The sequence below is a fragment of the Geospiza fortis genome, unplaced genomic scaffold (assembly GCF_000277835.1).
Source record: "Geospiza fortis unplaced genomic scaffold, GeoFor_1.0 scaffold54, whole genome shotgun sequence".
Taxonomy (NCBI): Eukaryota; Metazoa; Chordata; class Aves; order Passeriformes; family Thraupidae; genus Geospiza; species Geospiza fortis.
The window spans coordinates 4,825,269-4,852,685 of record NW_005054301.1 but is presented as its reverse complement, the minus strand read 5'-3'; the positions used below and the strand labels follow the sequence as shown (position 1 = coordinate 4,852,685).

Here is a 27,417-nt window from a genome sequence, read left to right as displayed (position 1 = left end):
CAAAGGTATTGTATGACTGCAGTCACCCAAGCTCCACCTAAATGTAGAGAAGTAGTATAGAAGTAAGTTGAGAATGAGGGAAAAGTTAGGGAAGACTCCATCATAACTATCAGTTGATAGGCTGAACCTGTCTTCTCCCCTGTGGAGACACCTAATGGGCAAGAATCAAACTCTATGCATGCTGAATATTTTACTGGGGATTAGAGCTTGTCTGTGCATTGCTTTGAACATGTTTTTGCAGTCAGATACTATCACCAGCACTCATCAAACTTTAGCCTGTCACAATTTTATATTAATAAAACATTATTCCATAAACTGTGAGAGTCCTGTGGGCACTGGAAGTTGCCAGCCACAGATATTGTACTCAAATGAAGAGAAAGACCCACTGGGTGGTCTCCCTTATGCTGTTGGTGGGTGTCCCTGACTAAGGCAGTGGAACCACCCTATGATCCAGCAGGACTGCTCAGTGAAGGGTCCCCATAACAGGACTCTGGCAGATTGCTCAGGCACAAGGATCTTGGCTTCCCTGGGGTGTTGACAGACAAATAAACGCTGAGGGTTGAGAAAATCTCTCTACATTAAGGGTTGAGGATATCTCCCCTTTTCACATGACACAAACTCATTACACCACCTGCTTTTTCTGGAGCCTGAATTTTTGATCTTTGTTTGTGCCATCCCCCCGTCACTCCGTGGTTTTGTGTCTTTTTAGGTTGCTTATTGGCACTATTGGGCCAACAAAGGCTGTACGTAGCTCCAGGGACCTTGTACTTGCCACAGAGAGAAGCTGATACAAGTTAACCTTGCCAGAAAAAAAATCATTGGTTTGGTCCTACCGTGCAATTCAGCTTGTATCAATGTCAGATACATAGTTTAGTACAACAGCATTTGGGGATGGAGAGGCATGTTTGGGAATGAATGGCTGAAATGTGATCAGTTATTTCATCATTCTTGGCTTATGTTGCCTTTTGTAAATGGAAATATGGCCTGACAGGGTCTGATGTCAAGGTACAGGAGTGCTGGCAGAATGGAAGTGCAGTCAGTGTGTGTTCACATGGGGCACCGGTTGGAAGCAAGGCAACCTCTGTAGCTTCTGATCTCATATTTGGTTCCTGTGGTGGGTAGTTAATCACTTGTGCTGCTTCAGCTTTCATGTCCATCCTCCATGGACATTCTTTGTTACTCATCTCATGCCTGTTTCCAGGTTGGTGAGTGGAGGAGCAGTGTACTAGAAACTTTAGGTCTTCAGGTTAGTTTCTGATGGTGCATCGAAACAGGCCTTCATGCCTGGTGTTCAGGGCTCCCTGGTGCATTCATTCCTAATGCCTTCCTCTCAAACTCAAACACAAACACATCGGGAATTTGACCTCAGTAATGGTGAGGCTTCTATGAGCCAAGTGATGACTCACTTGTCTCCCCTCCCTGCAGGTAAAGCAGTCCCATGGTTGTAAAATATGATCAGAATCTCTGCCTTTTTTGACAACCATGTTGGGTGATATTGAACTAGTGAGTTCATTTTGTTTGTGCCTTGCTTTCTTAGTCCATAAAATGAGAGTAGTGAGACCATTACTGTCCCCACCCCCCTCCCCATCCAGGATAAGTGAAAGGCTGCATCTGTGCGGTAAAAACAAAGCCCTGATTTACATGTAAATGCCTGTGATATCGCTGTAGCAGCAGAGTTGTAGCAGTGAAGCCCTCCTTGTGTGCAGGCAGCTTGTGTCAGCAGAATGAGGCTCTTTTTTGAGCAGAACTTTACTGAGCACCATCAGCTATATCAGCAAAAACCCTGAATACCAATATAACTACATCCTCATTAGGACCTCAAGGCCCATAGTATTTTAATTTCTAACTACTTTCTAGGTGCTTACATACTTTCTTGGGTCTATGGAAGTTTCCCTCTTTCCATCAGAGCCCTGGCAAACAGGTTCAGAGCAGATGCAGTCTCACTTTATCAGTGGCTGCAGAATGCTCTGATAAACTGGTAAAGAGCCCAGAGCCCAGCAGAGCATGATCAAACTGCTGTGACTGACTTCAAGGGCAACATGACTGCTGCTGCTGCTTCTGACAGTGCTGCTAGTACTGCAGGAGACTGGACAGGTTTTTCCTTATTCACCTCTTCCTGGGAGAACCACAGAACTGAAAGTGGTGTTCCCTTCAAAATGTCTTCGTTGATAGTTTTCATTTCATCCTGCACTGATGCTGTTACTAAGGTGGCACGTGAGAAGACAGCATACTGTAGAGAAGGGAGACAGTGAAGACAAGGCTCTGGTACCTGAGCAGTGAGCAAACCTTAGCTTGGAGAGGAAGGCAGGAGCAATTTGCCACCTTTCCAGTACCAAGCGCAGTTTTGCAGATTTTTATTTCCTACCTCTCTTTAGGAAAAAATAAGTGAAGGAAGAAGATGGACAAGTTGGCAAAAGACACGGCTAAAAGAGATTTTAAATTTTTTTAGTGCTCAACTTTCTACTTGCAGAGAGAGTCAGTTCAACTCATCCAGCAGAAAATTATCCCATGGAAAATTTTCTTCAGGCTTGTGAAGTGAACTGACTTGGTAGCTGGAGGAAGGTGGCCATAGATTAGACATAGGGGGAAACTACCGCATCTGTGCAGCAAACTGCTTTTGAATTACAAAATCTAATATTAGAGATGATGGGAGCACAAAAAGGAGCTGAAGTTCGGTTCAGACAAAAAGGACAATACAGGAAAAAAGAAGGCTGCTCTCTCTCCTTTTGGCAAGCATATTATTACAGATAGGGGAGAGAGAGAGACTTTGCCATACAGTGAAATTGGTCAAGGGAGAAATTTAACAGAACCTTTAACTACTCATAACTAGGTAGTTAAAAACTTTATCTTCAAAGTCAAAGGAAGTAAAAGCCATACTTAACTTGAGGAGATGAAAAATGTTAGAGGCTGTGCACTACCAAGAGGGAAAATCTACCCCAGGAGCAGGGGCTTGGCCTTTGATCAGAGAGACAGTGTGATGCTGCAGGCAGGACTGAGCACTCACTGCTCACAGTGTGTGTTGCTCAGCAGCAGCAGCCAGGGCTACAAAGCTCCCTCTGTGCTTGAGCCTCGACTGCAGGGGAGACATGTCTGTGTCCAACAAGTGTGAGAGGAAACCACGGAGAATGGTTCATAGGTATAAATTCATAGGAAATTCATAAATATTCATAGGAAAATCACATCTCCAGTGAAGGCACTGGCCTGCGTGGTTGCTGTATCGGGCATGGCCATAAGAGGGAAGTGTGTGCTCAGGCATTAGGTGCTTTCTCTGGGCTGGAGCAGCCCCAGCTGTGTTGGCTGTGGGCTCTGCAAGCACCACGGATCTGCCGGGGTCACACCTCCTCTGCAGGGCTGAAAACAGGGCCAGTACCTTCGGAGGCATGTGAGCTCTGCCACAGCCAAATGTGCAGGCAGCGATGTCGGGGATGCGGTGAGAGGGGAGCAAGGGTGGGAAAGTGAATTGTCATTTCCTGGAGATAGGGGAATCTGCCAGCATGTGTGGAGCTAGTAAGCAGAAATAGTTGCATCTAATCACTCTTGACCATGTGCATGCTGTATTTTAAACTTGCATGTGATCTGCCACATGCTGCCAGTGATCCACACTCCTTTTGGCACAGGTCTTTGTGAGAAGGTGCACATCTCAGGGGATAGGGGAGGAGAGATGTGCAACCCTGAGCAGTCCTGAGAGAACTGGAGATGTCTTGTCCAGACATGATGGGCGGTCAGGTGGGAAAATCTCATTTTATATTTCTCCTCACACATATACAGATGTCTGGTTGTGTTAGCTGGATGATACTCAGATTAGGGCATTCAGGATTGAGGGTGGTGACATTTAGGTGCTTTTAGGAAGGGTAGGGGACCTCAGGAGAAAGAGAGCTGAAGTCAGCAAGCTTGAAACATTTACAAAGAGGAATAAAGGTCCAAAAGGATATGGGCAGGCAGCCCTGCTAGCTCTCTAAGGGAGACATTTTGCCTGAAGCACTTCTCACAGCATTTGGCCACATGAATAGAGCACACAAGCCATGTAGCAGCAACAAATGGATCTTGGTTTGTTAGCAGCCCTGTCAGACTCAGGTGACTGCTGCCCTCAGTCATGGGCTATCCCTGACTGCTTGCCTTTGCTACATGCTGCTTAAAACTCACCACTGCACAAGGCAGAAAAGGACACCTGCACCATGTAATTTGGGAACTGGAGGCCTCACCCAGTCTGTGCCTGCCGACTCCCACAGACCCTGTTAGCTGGAGCTGCCATGTGTGTGGCTGAGGAGTTTCTGCTTGCCTCCTGGAGATCCTGCAGGGAGCCACAGGGTGCTTTGAAGAGAAACAGTACTAAGACTGATGTCCTGTAGTTACTTGCCAAGAAATGGGAGCAGCAGGGTCCAGTCAGGAGCACCAAATGACCGGATCACCAGCTTCCCATAAGCTGGCTCTGCAGAGAGGCATTGAGGCTTCTCCTTACAGATCTGCTTCTCTGGGACTTTTTTTTTTTTCCTGAGACAGAAACAGAGGAAATTGAATGGGACAGAGCTGAATTATTTATTCCTTGTTCATGCCACAGCATGAAAACAAAATGCATCTAAGAATTAACTGTACAAGAGCTGTGTGGTGGCAAGGCTGGGGGAGACAGGGTGGGTGCATCTTTTGGTGCCTGGCTGAGCTTGTGCTGATCTTGTGCTCCCAGAGAGCTCCTGCACATCTTATGTCTGTGCAGTAGGGGGACCTATAGCTGTAGGAGCAGGGGTGGGGTGGTTATCGAGAGGCACAGGTGGCATGAGGGGGAGAGGGCTGAAGCAGTGTGAATTGCTGAGCACATGCACGTTGTGTATTATCTATGGGCAGTTGTGCTGCCCAGCTGGGATGTGCTGTGTAGCTGTGGGCTGCGGGCAGGGGGTTGCTGTGCTGGGAATGGCTGCAAGCAACCACACGGGGTCACTTGGCAGGTAAATGAGGCGAAGAATTGCCATGGTGACTGCACTCCTCTCCCTGACAGAAGGCAGGCTTCCAGGCAATAATATTTTTGTGTTGCTCTAAAGCCCCCAAACTCTCTCTCCCTCTTTTTGGAGAGGGTGAGGACCATGCTGCCCTGTCTCCAGACTGGGAGAATGGTAAACACCAGGCTATGGAGTGGTTTCTGCACATTTCAGTAGAAGAGGCCACTGTCTGTGTAGCTGCTGCACTGGTCGCTGCTGCAGTGCATAGACAGAAGGGCTGTGGTTCCAATTACTGTGGCACAGTGTGGTTCTTGCACTGTGTGTCCACTTAGTGTCCTCAGGAGCAGCGAGGTCTGAGCCAGCTGCCAGCCCTTGGGCACAAACTGCATGTGACCAGAGAGCTGTGTGTTGAGGACATCACACCTGTGCTGCAAGAGGTGCTCCAGGGAGCATCACAGTGAACAACTCTAGTCCTGGTGCTGCCAGGAGCTTGGAGCACACCAGCAACAGGTACTGCAAGACTCCAAGGGCAGACAAAAGACAAATGTGCACCAGAACATAAGGCCTTTTTGCACCTGGTGCATTCACACTTGCTTTTAGTGCCCACATGGAACATGTTCTCTATTCTTACTTGGACCAAATCATGTCCTCTGCTGTCCTCCTGGCAAAGAAAGTACAGCTGCATCTTTAAGGTACCACAGGTGCTAAGGTGTGTTCCTCAAAGACTTCTATATTTTATCTTCAGAGACCTTACTCCTTTCATCTTCAGAAGCCTTACTTCTTTCATCAGTTCTCTAGTTCTAAGTGGTCTGTGAGACTATTATAAATCATATTTCTCCTATGTTCTCAGAGCTTTTGGGAGATGGTTACTTTTGTGGTCCCTGAGGAAAACTTGAAGGAGGAAAGGCTTTGTGGACTAAAAAGTTTGCAGATGCTTGGTTTGGGGAGCAACACTGATGCATCCTGCACAGCCCCACGTGAAAAAGCTGGAAAGAAGAAACCAAGTAGATGGTCATGCTGGTCCTGTAGGCTGAAGTACCACAGGAAACCAGGGAAGTGCTGTAGACCAGCAAGTAAGTCATGTCACTTCTGCTGCACTGGTATATTGCAAAGATGCAAAACACAGGTCGAGGCAAAGGTCCAGAGTTTCTCCTCGCTGATGTGCCCATTGCAGCATCTCCCCTTGAGTACTCATCTTTTCCCTGTAAAGGTTTTTGTTTAAATCACAGAAAAGCATTCTAGACTCTGACAAACAGGTATTGTCACCTTGCAGAGGGTTGGCAAAAGAACAAATAGCTGCACTTCAGTGGAGGTTCAGCAATCTTTCCACACAGCACAGACTTGATAATTTGCATGGTCATGAGGTCTCATTGGAAAGATATTTTTAAATGAAAAAGCAAGGAAATGATGCAAAATAGATTTGAGCATATTCCAGGAGATAGCTAAATTTTTCATAGTGAAACCCAATAATAGATCAGTCTGTGTGCTATGAACCTCTCATCACAAAAATATATCACAGGAGGCTTCTGCTATCTATTCTGGGCTGAGCACTGACCTTGGCTATTAGATCTCAATTAAGCATGTATGTGACTAATGCTTCTTTCTCTTACACTTTTCTGCTGCAGAAAATAATATTCATGGAATCAAAACACAAAGTACTTGCACAGTCACTCTCCAGATGGGACCCATGGTTTCTCAGTAGGTTTCGTGCACGTAAAAAGAAAAAGCATTTCTAGTGTGAAATTCAGAGAAAGGAAGTATTAAACAGCTGTGGAGCCAAAGGCTGCAGCCTTCAGCACTGAGCCGTCTGCTTTTCCAGAATGGTGTGCAGTGATGCTTGCAGCTGCAGGCAGGGTTGAGGAGGCCACAGGAACAGAAAGAGCATTCCATATCTTCACTTCTTTGTGCTTGCTCACCTGGCATCCTTCTTTCCTTTAATTTCTGCATTATCATTTTGATCTAGGACAAGGGAAGAAATGCTAGTGAATTTGACAGTGGTAGTAATAAGACTATACAAGACTTGCTTGGGTGCTTAAGACTCCTGTGCAAGCCAGGACCTGTCTGCAGACTTGTTCCACTTTCAGCTCAGGTAAATGCTGAACCATCAGAGCAGCAAGCCAAACAGATCTGTCCTGGAGCATAATTACACTACTGGGCCAGGAAGGGCTTGGAGGCAACCATATCCCTACACTCACATTTGACAGGTCAGGTCTGGGGACTAGAGAACTGGTGAGCTCACCTTTATGCCTGGGAAGATCACGGAGCAGATCCTCCTCGAAGATATGCTAAGGTACATGCTATGCCAAAAGCAAAAGGGATGCCAATTTTTCACCAGCCTTGTGATGAGGATTTGATGGAGCAATGTCATTGTGAAGAATAGAAGTTCTACAAGGTGGAACAAAAGCCTTGCTTTAAAGGGGCCTGAGGTGTGTTTTCAGCTATGTGGACTGAAAAGAGGCTTGTTTGTGTGTAGCATTCAGCAGGGTTTAGAATGGCTGCAGATTATTTGCAGTAGTGTGGCTAAAACCTTCCTGACCTGTCACAGACACCTAAAATCAGTAATTCTCCCAAGTCAGGTTTCATCATAGCAATGAGAAGAAGCTGACAAACTCAAACCAGTCATCCCAAGATTGGTGCAGTTCTCTGACAGCCTTTCCAGGTGCTGGTTACATGTAAGGAAAGGTCAGGCTAACATCTGACTCTAATCTTAGAGGAATGTTGTCTGAAAAGCGGGGAAAGGCCAGTGAAAGTGAAAATGTACTGACTGGAGTGGCAGAAAACTGTATCTCAGCTTGGTCTCAGCCACTGGGACCAGATAACATGAAGCCAAATCAGTTCTCTCTGTTCTAGAAAAGATGGGACATGCTACTCAACACCTGGTAGAGAGGGTGTGTTAGATTTTAGTGCTTGTCTCACATTCAGTGTCTGGTTTTTTTCCATTTCTCTGCCTGCCCAGGCCATGGTGAGAAGTGACACTGCCCTTGGAAGAAACTATTTCCAAATTTTTTTTGTTACCACTACTGCTAAAAATGTCTTGATGGCTCCACTCAGGATTACTATTTTTCAGCTCCATTTCATGATTCCTAGCTCTCATAATCTCAGAATTTGTCTAAGAAGTTATCCCATTATGAACCAGTGAGTCTTTCCAAAATTTAAGTTCTGTCTGGAAACAAATCTAACTCCAAAGCTTTAGCCTCAACCAACACCTCTACCTGGACTGATTGTTTTCAGCAAGAACAGTGCTTTGAAAGATGAGTCTCCTTTCCAGGCTCTGTGCTCTTTCTTGGCTACTCAATCATTTCCAAATCAATAGCTGTCTCTGATTGCCCCCCCTCCCCTCTAGATCCTGCTCTTTGCTACCTCATTTTGGTTTTAATTTGCCACAGCAAAATTGCAGTCATTCTTTCCCCACCCTAATTAAGAAACCTATCCGTTAAGAGAAAGAAAACAAAACCAAAATCTTCTTATCTAAGCCCTTAGCACAGAACAGAGGAGGAATGATTGGTGAGATGATCACCTCTAGAAAGCCAAGGCCTTTATTGATTCTTCTGGCCTTCCTCAGTAAACACAGAGTGAGTTTTTTAAATTCACCTACAAGGAAGCTAAAAGTTAATGTAAAATACTGACTTCTCAACATCAGAAGAGAAAGAGACTGTATGTCTTCTAGGCTGACTCCCTTTTTCTTCTCTATACATAGTTCAACAAGAATATTTGGAGAGTCTTTCATTGTGCCTCATAGATTAATAAAATCATTTAAGTTGGAAAATACCTCTAAGATCATCAAGTCCAAGCATAAACCTCACACCTAAACCTAAATCTTGGCTGTAGTGGACAGCCAAATCCACCACTAAACCATGTCCCTAAGCACCATTTCTGCACATAAGTGTGAATGCCACCTCACGTTACCTCTATTTCAGTTTCCCCACATTTTGTTACAAACTGGCCGTGCTTCTGAACTTCCAGGGTCTAATGGTCCTGACCTAGACTTTGGAAGAGCTTTGAGATCATGGAGCAAATGAGAAAAGCTGTGCTGTGGGCAGGTGGCAGCAGCACTGAGCTCTTGAATTAAGGAAATAAGCACTGAGTGATGGTGAAGCAGGGCACAACCAGTGCTGAGATGCATGATTACATGGACAAAAAGGGTCAGGCTACACAGAGAAGCTCAGGGGAGAGTCCATCACACATGGGGATTTTGTGGAAGAGGACATTCAACAGCCCCCCAGGAAAAGGTCAGAGACAGAATAATCTCTATGGACTTGGTGAAAAACAAGATGGGAAATGTCTCCACAAGGTTGAAGCTTTCACTTCCTCATCCAGAGAAATAAACACCTCTATTCTGAAAAGAGGGAAAGGTGCTACAGGCTTTTCCAGACTTTATCCCCTCTCTCCTTCACTCCTGATCCAGTGCAAAAGGTATTTTCCATGATGTCTATCTGAATACAAGCCCTAACTTCAAATAAAAATCAGGTCTGACTCCCTGCTGTACTCCAGAGGCTTATTTACCACCTTGGAGAGATAAGCATTTAGCCAATTAACTTCAGGCTCTGTGCATTGTCAGCTTCTTCTAAGGGGGGTGATATAATTGCAGGAACCAGGTGGGGATTGCACTTGCTGGACTAAAATTACTCTGATATTCCAGATTGTTTCTCTCCTCTCTGGGAGGTCAAGAGCAGAATCCTTCAGAGCAGACCTGCTACAGAAGTCCAGATCAGCTTGCATTAAGAGCATGAAAGTGTCCTTGAAACTGGTTTCCTAAAGAAAGAAAGTATATGTTCTTATGGGTTGTGCATGTGCTAAACTTGGTGTGTCGTCCCATTCCTTTCCAGTAACTTTGAAACCTGCTGGTCTATTTCAATTAGATTTGATAAATTTCACAGCAAACAAAGTTCCTGCAGGTAGTAGGTAGCTAGTTAGAGGAGAGGGACCCTATAAATATCCTGATTCAGGGAAATGGTGCACTGTGCATGTATTAAACTCTGGGGGCGTCACATAGGAAAATATCACATAAAAGTACTCATCCGGATGAAAAGCTTCAGTGAGAACTCAATTTTTCAGGAACAAAAATCCATAGGGGACTATGGTTCATTCATTCTGCACCTCACAAGACTACTACTTTTATTTTGTTATGACGTAGATGGGAGGAAAAAATATTTAATTTAGGAAACACTGTAAAAAAGTGGATCTAGTGCACCTAACAGATTTAGGAACTAGAATTCAGAAGCCAATTTGTTATTGGCTTCCTGATTGTAACAAAAACCAGCCCTAGCAGAGAGAGTGGTGTAGCACCTGCAATCAGACAAGGTTCTGAACAGGGCTGAAGTGAAGAAAGGTGGGGGTTCAGGGCACATATCTATGGGGAAATGTTGTGGTTCCTGGGGTCCTTCATGCAGCTCAGAGTAGACTGAGGGGAGATGGTCTAACTGTAGACTTCCATTATTTGTAGGAGAGTCACAAAGAGAATGGAAGCAAACTCCTGGTAGTAATAGATGGTAAAAAAAAGGCAGAGAGAATGGACAGAGGTTGTATCCTTGGAAACTTAGGTGAAATTTCTTCCTAAGGTATGACAGCACTGGGCACAAGCTACTGAAAGAAATGATAGAGTCTCCATCACAGAAGGTTCCTAAGTGTCATGTAGACAACAGCACTAATTCCTAGTGGGAGGCTGGACTAGACACCTCCAGAAATCCCTCAACCACCATTTCTGTGGTCCTTTACCTTCTGTCCAGATGAGGATGTAAGAAAACATCTTGTATGAGCAAAGCTGTTACTTGGAGTGGCAACTTTTATCTCACCTCAACTTTACCAGAGGACATATGAACATATTCTTAGTCATTGTTCAAATCCTTGTATAGAAAAATAATTTATTGAGGTGTTTGTGATTATTATTTTCTGAGTATAAATAATTAAAATTATTTTGTACTGTGCTAAACTTGTGTCAGACACATCTTTTGCCTCCTTGTACCACCTATAGCATTATGCTATAGATTGTTTTCAACCAGCTTTGGTCGTTAGGATTTATGGAGGCATCAGTAGACCATGGATGACTGTCACTGGTTTTCTCTAAGTCTCTTCTTCCATAAAGATTATTAACTTTAAAAAAAAAAAGCCTTTTTATATATGGGTCTTTTGAGGCCTCTATTTTTCTGGATCACTAATGTCTGCAGGCCATGTACTTCTGTTAACTTTTTGAGGTAACGTGTTCAGACTCAGGCAAGTTTTACAATTTCATCAGAACTAAAGAATGCTTAGAGCACACTGAATTATTGCTCAATTAATTTTGCATCCTAATTAAGTGGAAGACAACCTTATCCCTGACAAGTCTCTTTTCTGTGTTCAATCTATCCTGTTTCAGGTGTGATGTAGAGAATAACTTATCCGAATAGAACCAGACAGATCTGAGCTGCTGTCTGCACTATGTAAGGTTCTGGGCAGCTTCACCCCAGCCATGGCAGTGTGATGTTGCTGCTGTCTTGGCAGTCCCTACCCAGCTTCCTTCCCCAGCCTCTTGCTTCTCTCTACCAGCTTAGCAGAGCACATAGTAAAATAGAGGAGCTTAGGTGCACCGTACTACAATCTGTAGAAATATCTGCTGTGAAACAGTGAGGAAAAAAGGTCAACAAGCTCTCAAAGAAAGGAAAAATACCTAAGATCAGAATCATTCCAGCAGCAGGCACAGCTTTAGGGACTACCTTGCCCGTAAGTTACTGCCTGGCAGCATAGAGCACGCAGTAAATCTGTCTTGGGCACTAGCCAGCAGTCCAGTTGTAACACTGAACTGTTCTAGCACAGTTCTCTCAAGAGGACTGAAAATTTTTAGTTTGTGCAGGCAGCTTCCTCTTCTGCTTCTGGTACTCATCCCACTGCACTTTCTCATTTAACTGCAGATTTATTTTCCCTTTATTCTTGATTAAAAAAGCGGCAATTGTTGGACAGCTAGCTTTATCTACAGATCACATAATGAACAGCGTACATGTGGTAAACAATGTGCTTCATTTCCAGGTGGCTTTGAAAGAAACACATGCTTATCTTCCTGTATTCAACTCATTACATAAATTTTCTTGCAGAATTGGTCCAGATGTCCTGCTTTTTCCCTTCTCTCCCTCAGAAGACTTACAAACTACAGAGATTATCTAAACATGCACCTATATGAACACAAGCAATTATTTGTGGTACCTATAGATACAAAAATTTGATCAGTGCTATGGAAAAAAATCCTTGTATGTTATCACAAACCCAAGCAAATGCAGTGCCAATATCTGAAAGCTGTGTGGAATAGGTCAATGGGTCCTGAGTACATTACTGGATACAGCCCTACTCCCTGCCTTCTTCCCAGGACTTACTGACTCTTTGAAATTGTATTCTGGAAGCACAGTTTGCAGAGCCTGCAGAAGTCCTGTGGTTTGCTCACTTGTACTCCCCTCTGCTCTGGTCACAGAACCAATGATCCTGCTAGGCTGGCAGTTCAGAAAATTCTCTCTTTTTGTTGTTGTTTCTCATGGTACACGGATGCTTTTTTTTTTCCTGGGTCATTTCCCATATGTCCATTTCTGGGTCATGGACTTTTCATTTTCTGCGTGTCTGATACAGAATTATATCTTACAATGGCATTAAGTAAAAAGTTTGACTGCAAGTAACTCAGCAAATTCTCAACTCAGTCACATCTAAACATAAGGCTTCAATGGACCGGATACTTCTCATGGCCAATTGCTATCAGTAGTTTGCAGCATTGACTACAATTTTTAACTGCAGAGGGTAAACAGTATGCTTTCTTGTCCTTGAATCACAGGAACAACTGAATCCTGGAATAAAGAATTGCTTGTCATATATATTTATAGGGAACAAAAGACATGAAAGCCATGGACTTAAAATTCAGCCTGTGACATGAAGAAACCAGCTCCTGTTCACCACCTAGTTTCATGACTCTATCTTGTCTCATCAGCAGAGATGAGTGAGTTGGACAATCTTTGCTTCCTTCTCCAGAGTGAAGAACAGTCTTCCTTCTCAGTTAGGAAAACAGATATTCCTCTCCATCCTTCTCTATCTTCAGGGGCCACTAAGGGAACTTTGCTGTTTTCTGAGCTTGGCTCAGTCAACTTTCTTTTCTGGTCATGTTATAACCTCTCTGCATAATATATTCACTCTTCTAGGGCTCAGCTGTAAATATACCATGCTCAGGCTAGAGAAAGGACACACATCTAGCATAGAATAAGATATTAAAACTCATATCTGATTACTTTAGACCTTAAGTTACTGGAACTCCTTGCAGTATTGTATAAGGAATTAATTGCATGCAAATACACATTCACCTCGTATGAAACAAGCAGACCAGACACTTTACCCATGCGGAAAAGCTGTCACATATGTATTAAATTGGACTTTGATACTGCAGGCAACACCCCTCTGCAACTGCCCAACAAACCCTGAATTGCCCATAAGCAAAGCAGCCCTACAGACATATGCAGGGTTCCTCCACAGGAGCTGGCAGATTGCAGAGGGAGTAGATCCAAAAGAAACCTGGAGGGAACTGCACAAGAGATACAGCAGCATTAACAATACACTGGAACAACTAAGAGGGAGAAAAGAAAAGAAGAAAATAGCCAGCCCAAAACTGATAGAGATCTTTAATTTAAAACCAAGTAAGTTTATTCATTGTGAAAGTGCAACAAAATACCCCAGGGATAGCACATTCCACTCCAACAATTAAAATTGCATTAAAAAGTAGATAGGATGGTCTGAATCTTAAAAAGAACTAGCACAAAAGCTAGTGCTTTTCTTTGTTTCAATATATTTATCTTTGGGTGACAGAGATAGTCACTGATTAGTTTTTTAGGTACTTAATTTACAGCTTCATTGCTTTTATTTGCAAGTCATCCTGCTCCTTACAGATGCTAGCTTGGGACTGGAGAACTGTAACACACAGGCACTTAGGAGAGGGCAGTTTTGAAAGAACGGCGATGTTGGGCTCAGTCACATACGGAGGAGACCCAGTTGGGAGCTACTAGATATTCTAAGTAGATATTGCTCCCAACTGTTTCTCTCTGAAATCTGAGATAAGATGTTCAGTACCATTCATAAAAGCAGATTCTGCTGCAGCTGAGGGGATGCAAGCAGGCAAAAGGAGAGCACAGGACTACAGAAAGCTTACAGCAGGTGTTGCTTGAGGGAGCTGCCAGTTTCTGGCCACTGAACCCATTTTTGCTGTAGCAGTAATTATCTTGAAAATGCTGCAGGTAGGTCTTACACCCATAGCAGCCCATTCTCATACATACTTGTTACTTTGCTTCAGCTGAGCTTTACAAGCCGAACAGGATTCTCCATCACATAGCAATTATGTATCTTCTGCTAACACTCTCGGCCCAATGATTTCAAAATACTTTAAAAGCACCACTCCTAAAGCTTAAACCATTTAAGCTTAACCAAGCTTAAAGTTCTCTGACATACAGGTATTTTAAAGGAAACAGAGTACAGTAAACATTTGCAACAAAATGCCAATAGAGTTAATCTCCTGAGTCCCAGTCCTGAACTTATCCTTCTTTTCCTTTTACATTATTTTTCTCCTCCTATTTATTACAGCAAGAAGGACTACATTTATTCTGCACGAGTTTATTAACCACAATACAGACAAGTACTTCCAGTATTACATCAGTTCCTAATTCCACACGGAGACTGCCTGTCTGGTCCATGTCAGTATGATGGCCTGGTCTCAGCTGACTCTGTTTGGTTTGTGTCTTTTGGCTTTGCTGTTCTCATGATAACTGTCTTCAGAGGGTGCTTGGCCCTTTCCATTTGTCCCAGATTCCTCTGGAAATTTCTGGCCCTCAGCCAAGACCTGTCGAATAGTCATGTTGATGCGGGAGGACTGCAGGTACTTGGCACACACCTGCCAGTCCTCATCAGAGCTGTGCTCAATGACTGAGCCAGCAGGAAGGTCTGAAGAAAGAGCTTGGCTGAGGCAGGAAGGTAGAGCTGTCCCCTCAGGGTTGGGCAGGACGCGAGGGACAGCGTGGTACAGCAGGCGGCTGAAGCCAGACATCACCATGATATCCCCGCTGTGCATGAACATCGCTGTCGGCGCCTCCTCCCGCTTCAGGCCCCCCAGCAAAAATATCGAGGATTGCCCAAAGCTAGAGACGGTATAAAGATGGAGAGAGAAAACAAATTCAGGTAGAAGACAATTTTCTGTACAGTAAGAAAATATCAGTTATTAAATTCCTTCATAAAAACCACCCCAAGCAATCACAAAAACCAGAGGGATTCTTAAGAATTAAGAACAACTTTTAGGTGGGAACATGGCAAACAGACTAAGATCTGGTCCAAGATAGGCAGAGTATGAGCAATTGCCCTGCCAGGTTTGAAGCTCTGCTGAGATACTTCTTTAGTACCCAACTGGCACTCTGCTGCTTTAGAACAGACCTGTGCTCTCTGCAAAAGAGCTCTTCACTCCAGGCACTATATCCAGACTATTCAAGCAGTCCTTAAAGAAAAACTATGTCCCTGACCTACAGCGTTCTGTTATTCAAATCTTCTGAGAATGAAGATTATATACCCAATTAGCAAACCACATGATACTGCCTTCCCATAACCATAAGCAACCCTAGAAAAAAGCCATCTGTCTTTGCATAACACTCAAGTGGGCTTTCCTTGACTCACCTGAATGACAACAGGGGCCGAGAATGGTCTAGTTCAGACTCATCCACATGAATTCCCAGTGAAGAGTCAAAATGATAGTAGTTCAAAATCCCTGCTTGGGCTTGGAAACCCCGAAACCCACAGGCTGCAGCCACTTGCTCTGACAGGAATGCAAGGTCTGAGGGGAAAGGAGTGTGGTGATTTGCTGAGTACTTCTGGAAGGAGAAGGGGGAGAAAAAAAAAAAAAAAGAAAGCCACACCCAACACATCAGAGCAGCAAATACACTTGGAAACAAACATTGAAAAAGAACTCAAAATCTTGGCCGACAGTAATGGAGAAGGACATCACACTTACCTAGAAAATGACTACAACACAGGCAGAACCACAGCAAATTTACCTCCTACCATTAAATTCGTGGCCTATGCTGAGACTGACAGAGATTCAATTAATTGTGGAGTTAATCATTGTATCTAGATGCTAAACTTGAAATCAGTAAGATAGTACCAACACCCTGAGGATCATCTCAGCCACAACCTGAAGCTGCCAATGGAAAAACAGTTCCGTAGCTCATCAACAGAGCTCCAAAACAAGCATCTTTATTCCTTCATTAATAACAAGCAGAAATCAATTGCAAACCTACTTTTTCTCTCTCCCATAAGTCATTCTGAGAGGACTGGAAGATAATAACCAAAATTTTATTAAGGCCATCCAATAACAAGTTCATCTGGTAAATAAAAGGCTGCAAGCAGATTTGGCTATCTGCAATATACAGATAAGATGCATATTCACTCTACCAGTGTTTATCAGCCTCCATCTATCTCAGTCTCATGAAAAATAGTTTATTTTGGTCAGGATCCTCAAAACAGCTGTTAGTTGGTAAGAAAGACTATAGTGGTTCAGACTCATTAAAGTTCCAAAATCACATGAGCAGCAGTTTTTTCTTGTTCTTGCTCACTTCACTGAAGAGTAGTTTCCCTGAAGTCACACACAGCTTAAGAGTTAGCAATGCTTTTGTAATCATATCATTTGGTAGGTAAAAATGTCACTTACCCTGAAATAATTGCAGGTTTAGAGCTGAATGTATGCTATCACGTTAACTGCTGTTAAACCCTTCACACTAAACCAATACAGATTAAAATGTTCTTAAAAGCACAGTTTGTTAGTGCCTTTCCTCAAGACTGTCTTGTAGGATCATAAACATTTTATTCCATTATGTCCTTCTCTGTTTGCCATTCTGAGTGCTTATGGCTAAGAAAAATGGAGAAGAATTTAACCTCAGTACCTTAGTATCCCAGTTATAATGGTAACCAAGGGTCACCCAGCGCAGCTTCTCCAATAGGCTCCTGGGCTCCCACTTACTGGAACCTTTCCTTCTACAAAGACAAAATATAAAGAAATAGGATATTTGTTAATTTCTGAGGGGTCTTCTGGTACTGCAGCATACAGTAATGAGATTCACTCATCCATTTCACAGCCTATTAAAACCAATCAATGCTAAACTTTTATTTTCAATGCCAATACTTTCTTCCTCCAAAGACCCTGAAAATTTGGTTCATGAAACGTGTGGAAGCTGTGGGGCCTACTGCAAGCTGGTGTCAGTTTGAAAGCTTGTGTTTTCAAATGGTACCTAAGAGATTATCCAATGGAAACACAATGAGTAGCGCAGATTAAGAAATCAGAATTAAACATGCCCTATTTGAGCACCCAAAAATGAAAGACCAGAATCTGAAGATCTGAAATCTGCAAATTCAAGGAAAAAATATTCTCGGCACTTAATGGAAAATTACAAGAGAGGAAAATGAGTTGCCTGACAGTGAAGCATAGCATGCTGCCTAATATTGCAAAGGATGGTTAGTTCTACTACTTGGGACTTTGATAAAATGTCCTTAGGATGGGCTGACTTGCAGTAAGAAGCAAGACTTCTCTAGCTATGACTACAGCGTCAAGAAGTCCAGACTGCAGGTGTCCCCTTATCCAGACTGCTATGCAGGACAAAGAATGTGACAACCCTGAAGTAAAGGGACTGAGTGGGCTGAAGCCACACGCCAATTTACCATTCTTATTTGTAGGTGATGAAAGAGAGAAGAGGCTTCAAGGAGAGGCTTCTAGGACAGACTATGGAAAAGCCTTTGAAAAGTTACAGAGTACAAATAACTAAATCAGATAGAAATATGTTAATGACAAATACAAAAAGGAAGGTACACATCTATCTTCTAGTCTACTCACTCCAGCAATTTCAGCATACTTGCATATTTTTCTCAAGCCAAGTCACATGCTTTAGTAAAAAACCAAAAATATAGAAAAGGGAAATATCCTCAGAAGATAAACAGTAGTACCAGACGGCTGGCTCTCATTTAGAGCCTCATTAGTTCAGCATGACATGCTCTCTTTTACAAAAAAAAGATTGATATTTGTGCTGTCATGGTCAAGTCTCAGCCAAATGTCTGCATTTAATGTGCATTTCTACCTGGATACACCGTTTGTTCCTGCCCTTCAACTACGCCATCATGATAGCTCAGAAGATAAACCAGGAACAGGAGTAAAATGCAAGTTTCTTTACCTTTAGCAATTTTTCTTAGCTCACTGATTACTGAAAACAGTCTTTGCAATTTCCATCTGTCATAGGGTAACAGCAACTGCAATTACCATAAACACCAACACAGTAACTGTCAAATAGATGCTGCTTGGAACAATTTGTGTAGCCCACAAGCAGGAAACACAGCATTTAGAAAAGGGAGAGCCCACATTTGTTCTTGTACATCTTTCAACTGACAAACAATGTTCATAATGAAACAATTTTAGCATGTGCCTTTCAAAAATGCCCCTTTTTTGCTACAGTGCTAAAGTGTTTGCACAACAGCAAGAGCCCAAATGTGTGTGGGAAGTCCCTATTCCCAGAACTCAGTATTTTACATGTGATTTCATATATGATTGCTAAGAAGGGGAAAGTATGAGTGTTGTGTATCTGGAAACATTGAGGTCCCACAAGAAAGCACAGAAAAGGTCTGGTATAGCTATGTTAGAAAAAGACTGAACAGCATGGGAGCTTTAGTCTGAAGATCCCTTGTTTCTTTATTTGCTGGTAATGATTGCATCTCTAAAACCCCTCCGGGCTTTTCCTTATACACAAGAATAGACATACGTATATATCTGTCTATATCTCCCTTGTGGGAATGCTCGATTCCCTTTTATGCTTTTGATCGTCCCCAGTACCAGAGAAAATACTCAGGCTCCACTTTGTGAGGAAAGCATAGCATATATGTCTAGGAATTGTATAGATTTACCCTACCTTGTGATTCCTGCATCCTGAAAAGAGCAGATAAGCCATGACCCAAGCACATGCATGCATTATCCTGATGGCTTTAAACAGCATTAAAGGTGTTACCCATCTTGGAAGTAGACCTCTTTTCAGTTAAGCACTGTTTCTCACCTCCCTGAAATGCTTTCACTCCAGATACTAGAGAGGCTGGCTAGTTCCACCTGCTGCCTCTAGGTATAAGCACAAATACAGCAGTTTGCTCACTTGAAGACTTGGGTAAGTACTCCACAAAACTGCCAGGGTTGCTGCCAGCCATCACTTTTCTAAACACTCTTTTCAACTGAACTGGATTCAGCTGCAAATTAACCTCTGCTCTGATCATTCTCTGCACACAGGAGGTCCTGCTGGGAGAGGCCTGTCAAACTGGAACAGTACCCCACTTTTTTTGGCCATTGGGCACAATGCACAAACCTTTCACAGAACAATTTTTCATTCTTGACGGAACACAAAAATGGTGTCTACATTTCTGTAACTAATTCTGACTGAGGCTGGAAAACAGAGGTCAGAGTATAACTTCTGTCTTAGGTGCAAACAAGAAGTCACAATCTTGTAGATGTCAAGAGGTTTTTGAAGAAACGTCTCAGCATGTCAACCTCACTAAGAGACTGAGGTGGAAGATGAGCATTGTAGACAACTCTGGTTGCACCATCACACAAAACAATCATTATGAAAAATGAGCAGTGAAATTAATAAGGTAACAATATCCAAATAGCTAAAAGACTGTGTACTGTAAACAGTCTGTCTTATATATTTTTTTTACAGGTGACTTTAATAAAATTCAAGCTTTAAAAAACTTTTCCTTTTTGTAAACTTTCTACTTGACTTCAAAACTGGGACAAATTCTCCATTAAATTCCAGATCAGGTAGAGGAAAGGCAGCTACATCAGCCACAGAATTCTGAACCTGATGGAATCTTTCAGATTAAACAGGATTGCTATTAAAATGGTACATTTAATACATGTAATTCAATGTCATGCTGAATTAAGAAGAACCACAAACAAAACCAAACCAATAGAAATACTTTAGAAATGAGAACACAGACACTCTTAGATTTGAGAAGTTCAAGAAAGTACAGCTAACAGCATTTCTATTACACTGTACTGGGTCTAAGAGCTGACTGGGAAGAAGTGCTACCATTAGTGGGGAGTTTTGGAAAGGATCTGTTTTGCCTCAGGAAAACTGAGGCCCAGAGGAACTTCACGGTTCAACTCACAGCTGAGCTTAGCAAGCTTCAAGCACCACAGCAGCCAGGGTCACTACGTAACAGTTCACCAATGGCTTTAGAACAATATGCTACTGGAAAATCCCATTGAGAATGAAAGCAGAGAATTAGCAAGGATGCACATGAAGCTATGAAATAGCCATCTTTAACTTGGCATGTCTGACACCATCTGTTTTCTGCCAGCATGTACATAATCTTCTTCAGCTTCCCTTCCCTGCTCCATTTTCTTATCCTCTCAAAGGTGAGATCTGGCTCCAGCAGTTTTGACCACGAAAGCTGATAGTGAACCCACCTCAGCTGCTCCTTGCTCTGTCCCCACAGGTCAGTGGTCTTCTCAGGAGCCATGTGCAGGTCCAGGTTGCAGACATTGGGTTTCTCAGGGTATAGCTTGAGACACTGCTTCACCCAGTGACGCTGGCAGCCAGGAAGGAAAGGGTTTGGTATGAAAATAAACCCTGAGCACAAAGAAAAAAGAAGAGGATGGAGACAAAGAAAGATTAGGCATTTCCTTAAAAATTACAATAATGGACATATCCATGTAAGGCATATTGATTACAGGAGATAAAGGAGTAAGAACAGTTGTTTTGGGGAAAATTTTATTTCTTAAATTATTCAGCATGACTTTTCTCTTAAGTCCAGCAAAGTTAGAGCAATTCTGGCCTAGTTTTTCCATGCTTCAAAATAACTTTATCCCTGGCTCTGAACTCATACTGTCTTCCTTCTGCTACTTCAGAAAGAAGTCCCTGAGCTGAGCAAGTATGTAGTAATGTAAAGTGTCCTCCCCTTTTCTTCATGCTTATTTCCAGGTAAGTCTGGTTGTATCCATATTTGCATTTTGATATGGTAACACTCAGAAATGGCCATGAAAGTCCAGTGATATCCCAAACCACTTGTTATTGACTGTGAATACTCTGCAGGCGTTGTTAATTAACAAAACAAAATAAACATGCAGCTATTCTGCACATTCATTCAGCCAGGCACCTCAGGCAGGGTTCAAGCAGCAGCCCATATGAGAGATGCTATTAATCAGTACTGTACCTACTCTGAGAATCAAGGCATTCTCTCAAAGACTGTCAGTTCAATAAGACTCACCAACACAAAATCCACATGTAAAGAGAGATAAGGGTATAAGAGGAACAAAGGAAAAGGAGGTTTTAGGGTTTTGGCCTACTGTGTCTTTTTGAACTTCTCAGTCATATCAACTTAAGAGAGACAAAAATAGGTGAAAAAAGAAGCAGCAAAGCCAGGAGTCTCAGTAGGATACAAACTTGCCTTGTGGCCTTATGAAAGTGGTAATAAAAACACAAGAAGAGCTACCTGCCAACATACCTCAAAGACTCAAGATTAAAGTAACTGATTAGAAAAGAAGCCTTCAGTGTATTAATAACATATGGTCATTCACTTCACCCTGTTCCCTGCACTTTCAGACTATGGTAGCCTTCTGATAGGTTTGGCTACAAGAAGTTGCTTTGGCAGAAGCATTATATTTACTTTCTGTTGGCAACTACATAGAACAGAATAATAATACTGCCCTTCCTGTCTGCAGCTTTTGATGTGGGGTTCTTGAAGCAATTTACTGCATCCATGAAATTACACTTTACTCTGCATGTGTTATCCCCAGGTATTAATGAAGGCATTGAAGCCTGGAGAGTTAGTTACAAGCAGAGATGAGAACAAGAATCCAAATTTTATGGCTTTTATCTCACAAACTTGGAACATGCTCATGTCTCTCCACACCTTTCCTTGACCTAGGTTTCTCTTAAGAAACTAGACTGGTCTAGATTTACAGAAGCAGTAACAACTAAAAAGTGGGTTACTACTATGCTCATTGCGTCAAGAAAGGCAGAAACTGAATTTTTAAGAGTCACAGAATTTTACTATAAAATTCTGTGCAAACATAGAACAAAGACTAATAGTGCTAGAAATCAGTGACTTGCACACATAGGAGGGAGAAAAGTAAGAAATAATAAATATTTCTGTAGCAATCTTTCTGAACTGACTGAAGAACACCACAGACAAACTTTGAAGACAACATAATTCAACCTCTTGCCCTTGAAAGATGTGGGAGGAAAGGGCAAAAGAATTATTCTTTGTGAATTTGTATACTAAAGAAAACTGCCCTGAGGAAGCAGATGCAGTGCTCTTACTGCAGTACTATCTTGCTATGCACTACAAATTAATTTGCACTTAATGAAAGTGGTCTCCAACTTCAGACAAAGGAAGGATAAGACATGCAGATGTCTAATAACAAGAAAAACCTCTCATAAAAAAAGTGTCAGTTACAAAGACCTAAAGACAGCATCACATGCTTCTCACAAACTCAGGATATCACAATAGAAATTCACCCAGATTCCTCCATCTTCTATTTCATTGCTTACTGTGGGGACAAAACCAAATGACTTCCTTTCCACTTGCTCATAGAAAACTAAAGAAATTCTTACTTCACTTAGCAGGCTATTGGGACAGCTCGTTCCACATCTCCTACTGTTTAAGGATGTCCAGAAAAAGGTAGCTGAAAATGATAAAATACTATTCTCCTCAAGTCCACACAGGACTTGATTCTAAACAGGACAGATAATTTGTCAATGTATTTGCATTTCATTTTAGTAAAAGGTTTCCTTTGCCAAAGCAGAAGAGAAATGCAGTTAAGTGGGACACCTGTGATTCCCCACACCCCCTATGTAATTACCAGGGAAGACATTTAGACAGACAGTAAATGACAAGCAGACCAAGCAAGGGCAGCTATAATATGACAGACAAGTGGAACAAAACATTTACAGAGGCAAGAAGAGGCAGAAGCCTTTCTCATGAAGTTTTCCAATTCCCTGTGTATTAAACATGCCAGATGGGTAGCATGGCTGCCTCAGTTTCAGAAATAGTAGGCTGGCTTCAAAGCAACCCACACAGAAACTGAGGTCCCAATAAATGGAAAGAAACATGAGAAAAAAACCATAATTAACCAACCAAAAATTCCTGAAATAAGGAGGATCTGGGGAACTACAAACTCATCAGCCTTACCGAAACCCCTGATAAAATGATGAAGCAAACTTCCATGGTAGCAACTTCTAGACACATAGTGGCTGGGAACAGAGAGCATGGAAGGCAAATTTTGTCTAACCAGCCTTACTGCCTGATACAGTGAGATGTTCAGACAAGGGGAAAACAGGGAATTATGTTTACCTTGGCTTAAGAAAAGTTTTCCATATGGTCTTCTACAGCACCACTGGAGCCAAACTGGGAGCCATAAATTTTTTGGGCAAATTGAAAAAGTAAGCAAAAGGTGGATGGATCACCAGGCTTAAAGAATAGTGATTTGACGATTCAAAGTCTAACCAGCAGCTGTTATGAGCTGCATTCTTTGATCCTGGGGCAAAGCTAACTAGATCTACATCAACAACGTGGACAATGGGATGTTCATCCTCACTTCACTTACAAATTACATTAAATTGGGGCAGCAGTGGATCTTCTGGAGGCTAGTGCTGTCCCTGAAAAGGACTTTGACAAATGAAGGACAAGCTAAAGAGAACTTCAGAAGTTCAACAGCAGTAATTCTGCATCTGGGGCAGAATAACACCATGCAACAGTATGGCCCAAGGGCCAAGAGCAGCTCCAAACCAAGGCCAGGCTGCCTTGAGGACAAACTGAGCAGCAGTGAGGGCTGAGACATAAGTGACACATCCTGGTATTGGTGAGCACCACCCACAAGCATGAGAGAAGAGGGGAGCCTGAATCTTCTCAGGTGCGCACAGCAAGATTGTGAGAGACAACAGTCACAAGTAACAGCAAGACAAATTTTTATTAGATACGGGGTTTAAGAAAAAAAACATGGCCAAACATTGGTACAGGTGCCCAGAGAGGGCGTGTAATCTCTCTCCTTGGAGATTTCCAGAACTTACCCATACAAAGCTCTCAGCATCCTGATCTAACTTGCAACTTCATCCTGCTTTAAGCAGGGTGTTGGCCTAGACCTCTGGAGGTGCCTTCCAACCTAATACCTCTCTGTGACTATACCAGGTAAACTGCAAACCTAAAACACATTGCCACTTCTGAAATAACCTGCCTAATGAAATTACTCTGCATATTGAATAGGCCAAAAGGTTCTTATTCACTTACTGTACTCCATGTCCTACACTGACAAGTAGATGCCACACTTCAACTGTGAAACTACTGTATTTCAGCCATGTACCCAATGAGCATGCTGTATATTGAGGAAAAACAGATTCTACAGAAATATAGTCTCTGCCAAAGGCAACAGGACTACTCTCATGAGCTATAGTCTGGCTGATCTCACCGTGAAACTACTGGCTCTTCTCATTTTTATAAATATTGCTGGATCCCACCCTTTAGCTGATTTGTTTGTCCTCCTGCACTTATGACAACATTAAATTACATTTAGGCAAACCAAAATAGCTTTTTCAGGCAGGACTAGAAAAACAAGATTGACACTGCATGAATTCAAAGCAATGAGGTTGTGTTTAATTTTTCTTGAAATCAGAGGTACCTACCTGGATACCCACTGAGGCCATAGGCTTTCCACTGGCTAACTGGCTGTAAGCCTGCTCTGTAGGCATCTTGATCACTGACTGAAGAAATACTGAGCTGTGATCTGAACACCTGGAAAAATAAAACAGGTGGTTTTAAAAAAAGTGGTGAGAACAGGTGGTTAAAAAAAGAGTGAGAAACACAAAACTCATCCAAAAATAGCATCTAAAAGGAAGAGTGCTACCATGCTTGAAGGTAACTCTCGTGAAAATGCCAAATGTACCACAAAACTACTGTCTAAACAGCTGTGACCAGGACAGGGCAAACAGAGCCAGCACACAATGAATATAAGAATCAAAAGGTACTTACAGGTTTTATCTAGGGATGAGGTGTCCCCCACTCACAAAAAACCCCAAACAATATATACCAATGAGAAAAAATTCATGATTTTGGACAATGATTTGTCCATTTCCACAGTACAGCCTCATCATTATAAAACATTCTGGTAACTATCAACCTCCATTAGAGAGCAACATACTGATAACACTTCTTACTTTCAAAGAACATTCCAATCACAGTTGCCCATGATCCTAGAGAGTAGATGACTAATCTCACCTCTAATTTACAGAAGGATAAGCAGTCCAGCAATGAAGTAGCTAAAGCTGTCAGATATGAAGGACTACAGAAACTCTGTCAATTCTGAATTCTGTTCCAAACATCAGGATCAACAGCTCAAGGCTTGGCAAGATGTATTTACTTGACACCCTCCCTTATGTTACAACAACACATGTATTTAAGCTAACATTTGCTGGAAAAAACACACCAAACTCATTCTACTGTGTTTCCACTCCCTTCTTCCTTTAGGACAGGGAACTGTCTTGAGGGCAAGGCAGAAGCAAGTTGGTTTTGTTCTGGCTTAGTTCCCCAGTCCAGCTCTCCATGCAGCAGTGGAAAAGTACAGGCTCATATAAGGAAAGAGATGGCCAGGCACAGAAGGAATAAACAGGCAGAGACTGCAAGACTTTGTCTATGACAACTTAAAATGTGTCAAATTAAGGCCTTTGCACACAGCCTCTGTAGTGGTGCATGTGTAAATCAGTCTCTCTGCAGCTGACAGCTCTAGTTAACATTTTCTGAACAACAGGACTAAATTACATACATAGAATTTCTAAGAAATACTGAACTATTGCTGGACAGCATCATTTGGCAATATAGTCAATTTTACCAATTTTTCAACTCTTTGTCAAAAGCAGCTTTGTGAGTGCCAGCCTTGAGCTTACTTCACAGTCCTGCCCACAGAGCATCCCCAGGAAGTCTCATCCTCTGACCAAAACTCTGCCACCTCACTGCCTGCTCAAAGTGCTTCCACTCCAGATACTGCCTGGGCTTCTGGAGAACAGGAGGTGTTTCTGAGCTGAGGAATTACATGTGCTGAATCAGTTAAACAAGCCTGGTAACAGGGCAGATGGGGTATGTCACACTTCACTGCAGAGCTCAACTGCATGAAGCAGTTTTCGGAGAAAAAAGAAGCAATACTATCTAGGCCAATCTGCCTGGCCTGTAGGTCTTAAAGAGAAACAGCAGATGTTTTTAACCTGGTGGAAAGAGGAATAAAAGACGTTTTCACTAGTAAGCTGTTACCTGTTAGCTGTAACAGGCACAAAAAAGAGCCATATTGAAAGAAGACAGATCCTTGTGATGTTCTCAAATTGAATTCAAAATTAATTTCCCAGAAGAGCCATAATGCTATAATCTTTTACCAAATACAGGATTCCTGCAAGCTCAAGAAAGGCTAAGATGCTAATAACTTCCTTAGTTAATTCTAATGCTTCTAACAATTTCATATGGGTCAAGTTTTCTGTTTCATTAGCAAGAGCAAAATTAAAATCCAAAAAGATAGAAAAATAAATAGCTTAATAGAACACTAAAAAGAAAAGACTAAGGATTGAAACAATGAAAAATTAGGCAAAGTTTCATTTTAACTATATTCCTCACTCCTTTTTTTGACATAAGCTCATAAGTAGAAAATCCCTGGATAACAACACTTTAGCAGATTTGTGTCATTCTTTTGTGAGCTGACAGAACAGAAGACAAGTTTTAAGGATCATTTCTTCGTCACTGAAGACATGGTAAACTACTATGATGGCTCCTACTTTCAGCTGTGCTGATGACTGTATTCCCCACCCCACTGCAGCAGCCGAACTCGTCCTGATGACTAAGTCCAGCATTTATTATACAGGCGCAAGAAAGGAGAAGAAACTTGACTAGGGGAAAGGCAGTACAGCAAGGGGAAGCTGATTCCAGCTCACCCGGGTATTTCAGGGCTAAGACAAGGGCTAGCAGGGAAACAGTGTCAGTTCTGAGAGTGAAACTCGGCATTTTTTATGTTCATACGTTCTGCTGCTTAAGTATCACGTGGTTCTACTAGAGGCTTTGAAGTTCCCTAACTGCAGTATAGGGAGCTAATTAAATATTATGAAAGTAAACATAAGGAAAAGTAGTAAATCTGTGACTGGGCATGGCGTTGGCCAGGGGCACCCGGTGCCCTCGGGCAGCGTCCCCCGGCTCAGGGACACCCCGGGCGAGCCCGGCTCTGGAGCCGCGGGCCCTGCCCAGCTGCCCCACTCGGGTCACGCTCTCCCTTTTAAACCAGCACAGGGACCCGTAAGAGGCTCAGCGATCGAGTGCAGCGTCCTATAGACAGAACGGAAGCGGCACTAGGGATTCGGCGTGGGGCACGAAAGGAAAAGGCAGGTGGAGAGAGCAGGCTGCAGCGACACCGCCACAGCTCCGCACTGAGACACCGCGCCGAGGGCGGGACGCGCTCGGAGCC

General features: G+C 42.6%; 1 protein-coding gene across 1 annotated transcript; it reads right to left on the bottom strand.

Moving 5' to 3' along the window:
• Positions 1 to 13,551: 13,551 nt before the first annotated feature.
• On the bottom strand, positions 13,552 to 25,085 carry ALKBH1 (alkB homolog 1, histone H2A dioxygenase). The gene is made up of 6 exons (XM_014310548.2): positions 25,065 to 25,085; positions 24,608 to 24,716; positions 20,395 to 20,557; positions 16,844 to 16,934; positions 15,582 to 15,775; positions 13,552 to 15,055 (listed from the first exon to the last, which is right to left on the bottom strand). Exons 1-6 carry the CDS (start codon positions 25,083 to 25,085, stop codon positions 14,635 to 14,637), a joined length of 999 nt encoding a protein of 332 aa, XP_014166023.1. The 3' UTR covers positions 13,552 to 14,634.
• Between the last annotated feature and the right edge of the window lie 2,332 nt (positions 25,086 to 27,417).

Coding starts and splice junctions, on each gene's coding strand:
- ALKBH1 (XM_014310548.2), bottom strand. CDS start 25,085: ATGTTTTATAATGATGAGGCT. Junction 24,717..25,064: donor TGTTTTATAATGATGAGGCT/GTACTGTGGAAA, acceptor TTATTTTTCCAG/GTGTTCAGATCACAGCTCAG. Junction 16,935..20,394: donor CAGAGCAAGGAGCAGCTGAG/GTGGGTTCACTA, acceptor TTGTCTTTGTAG/AAGGAAAGGTTCCAGTAAGT.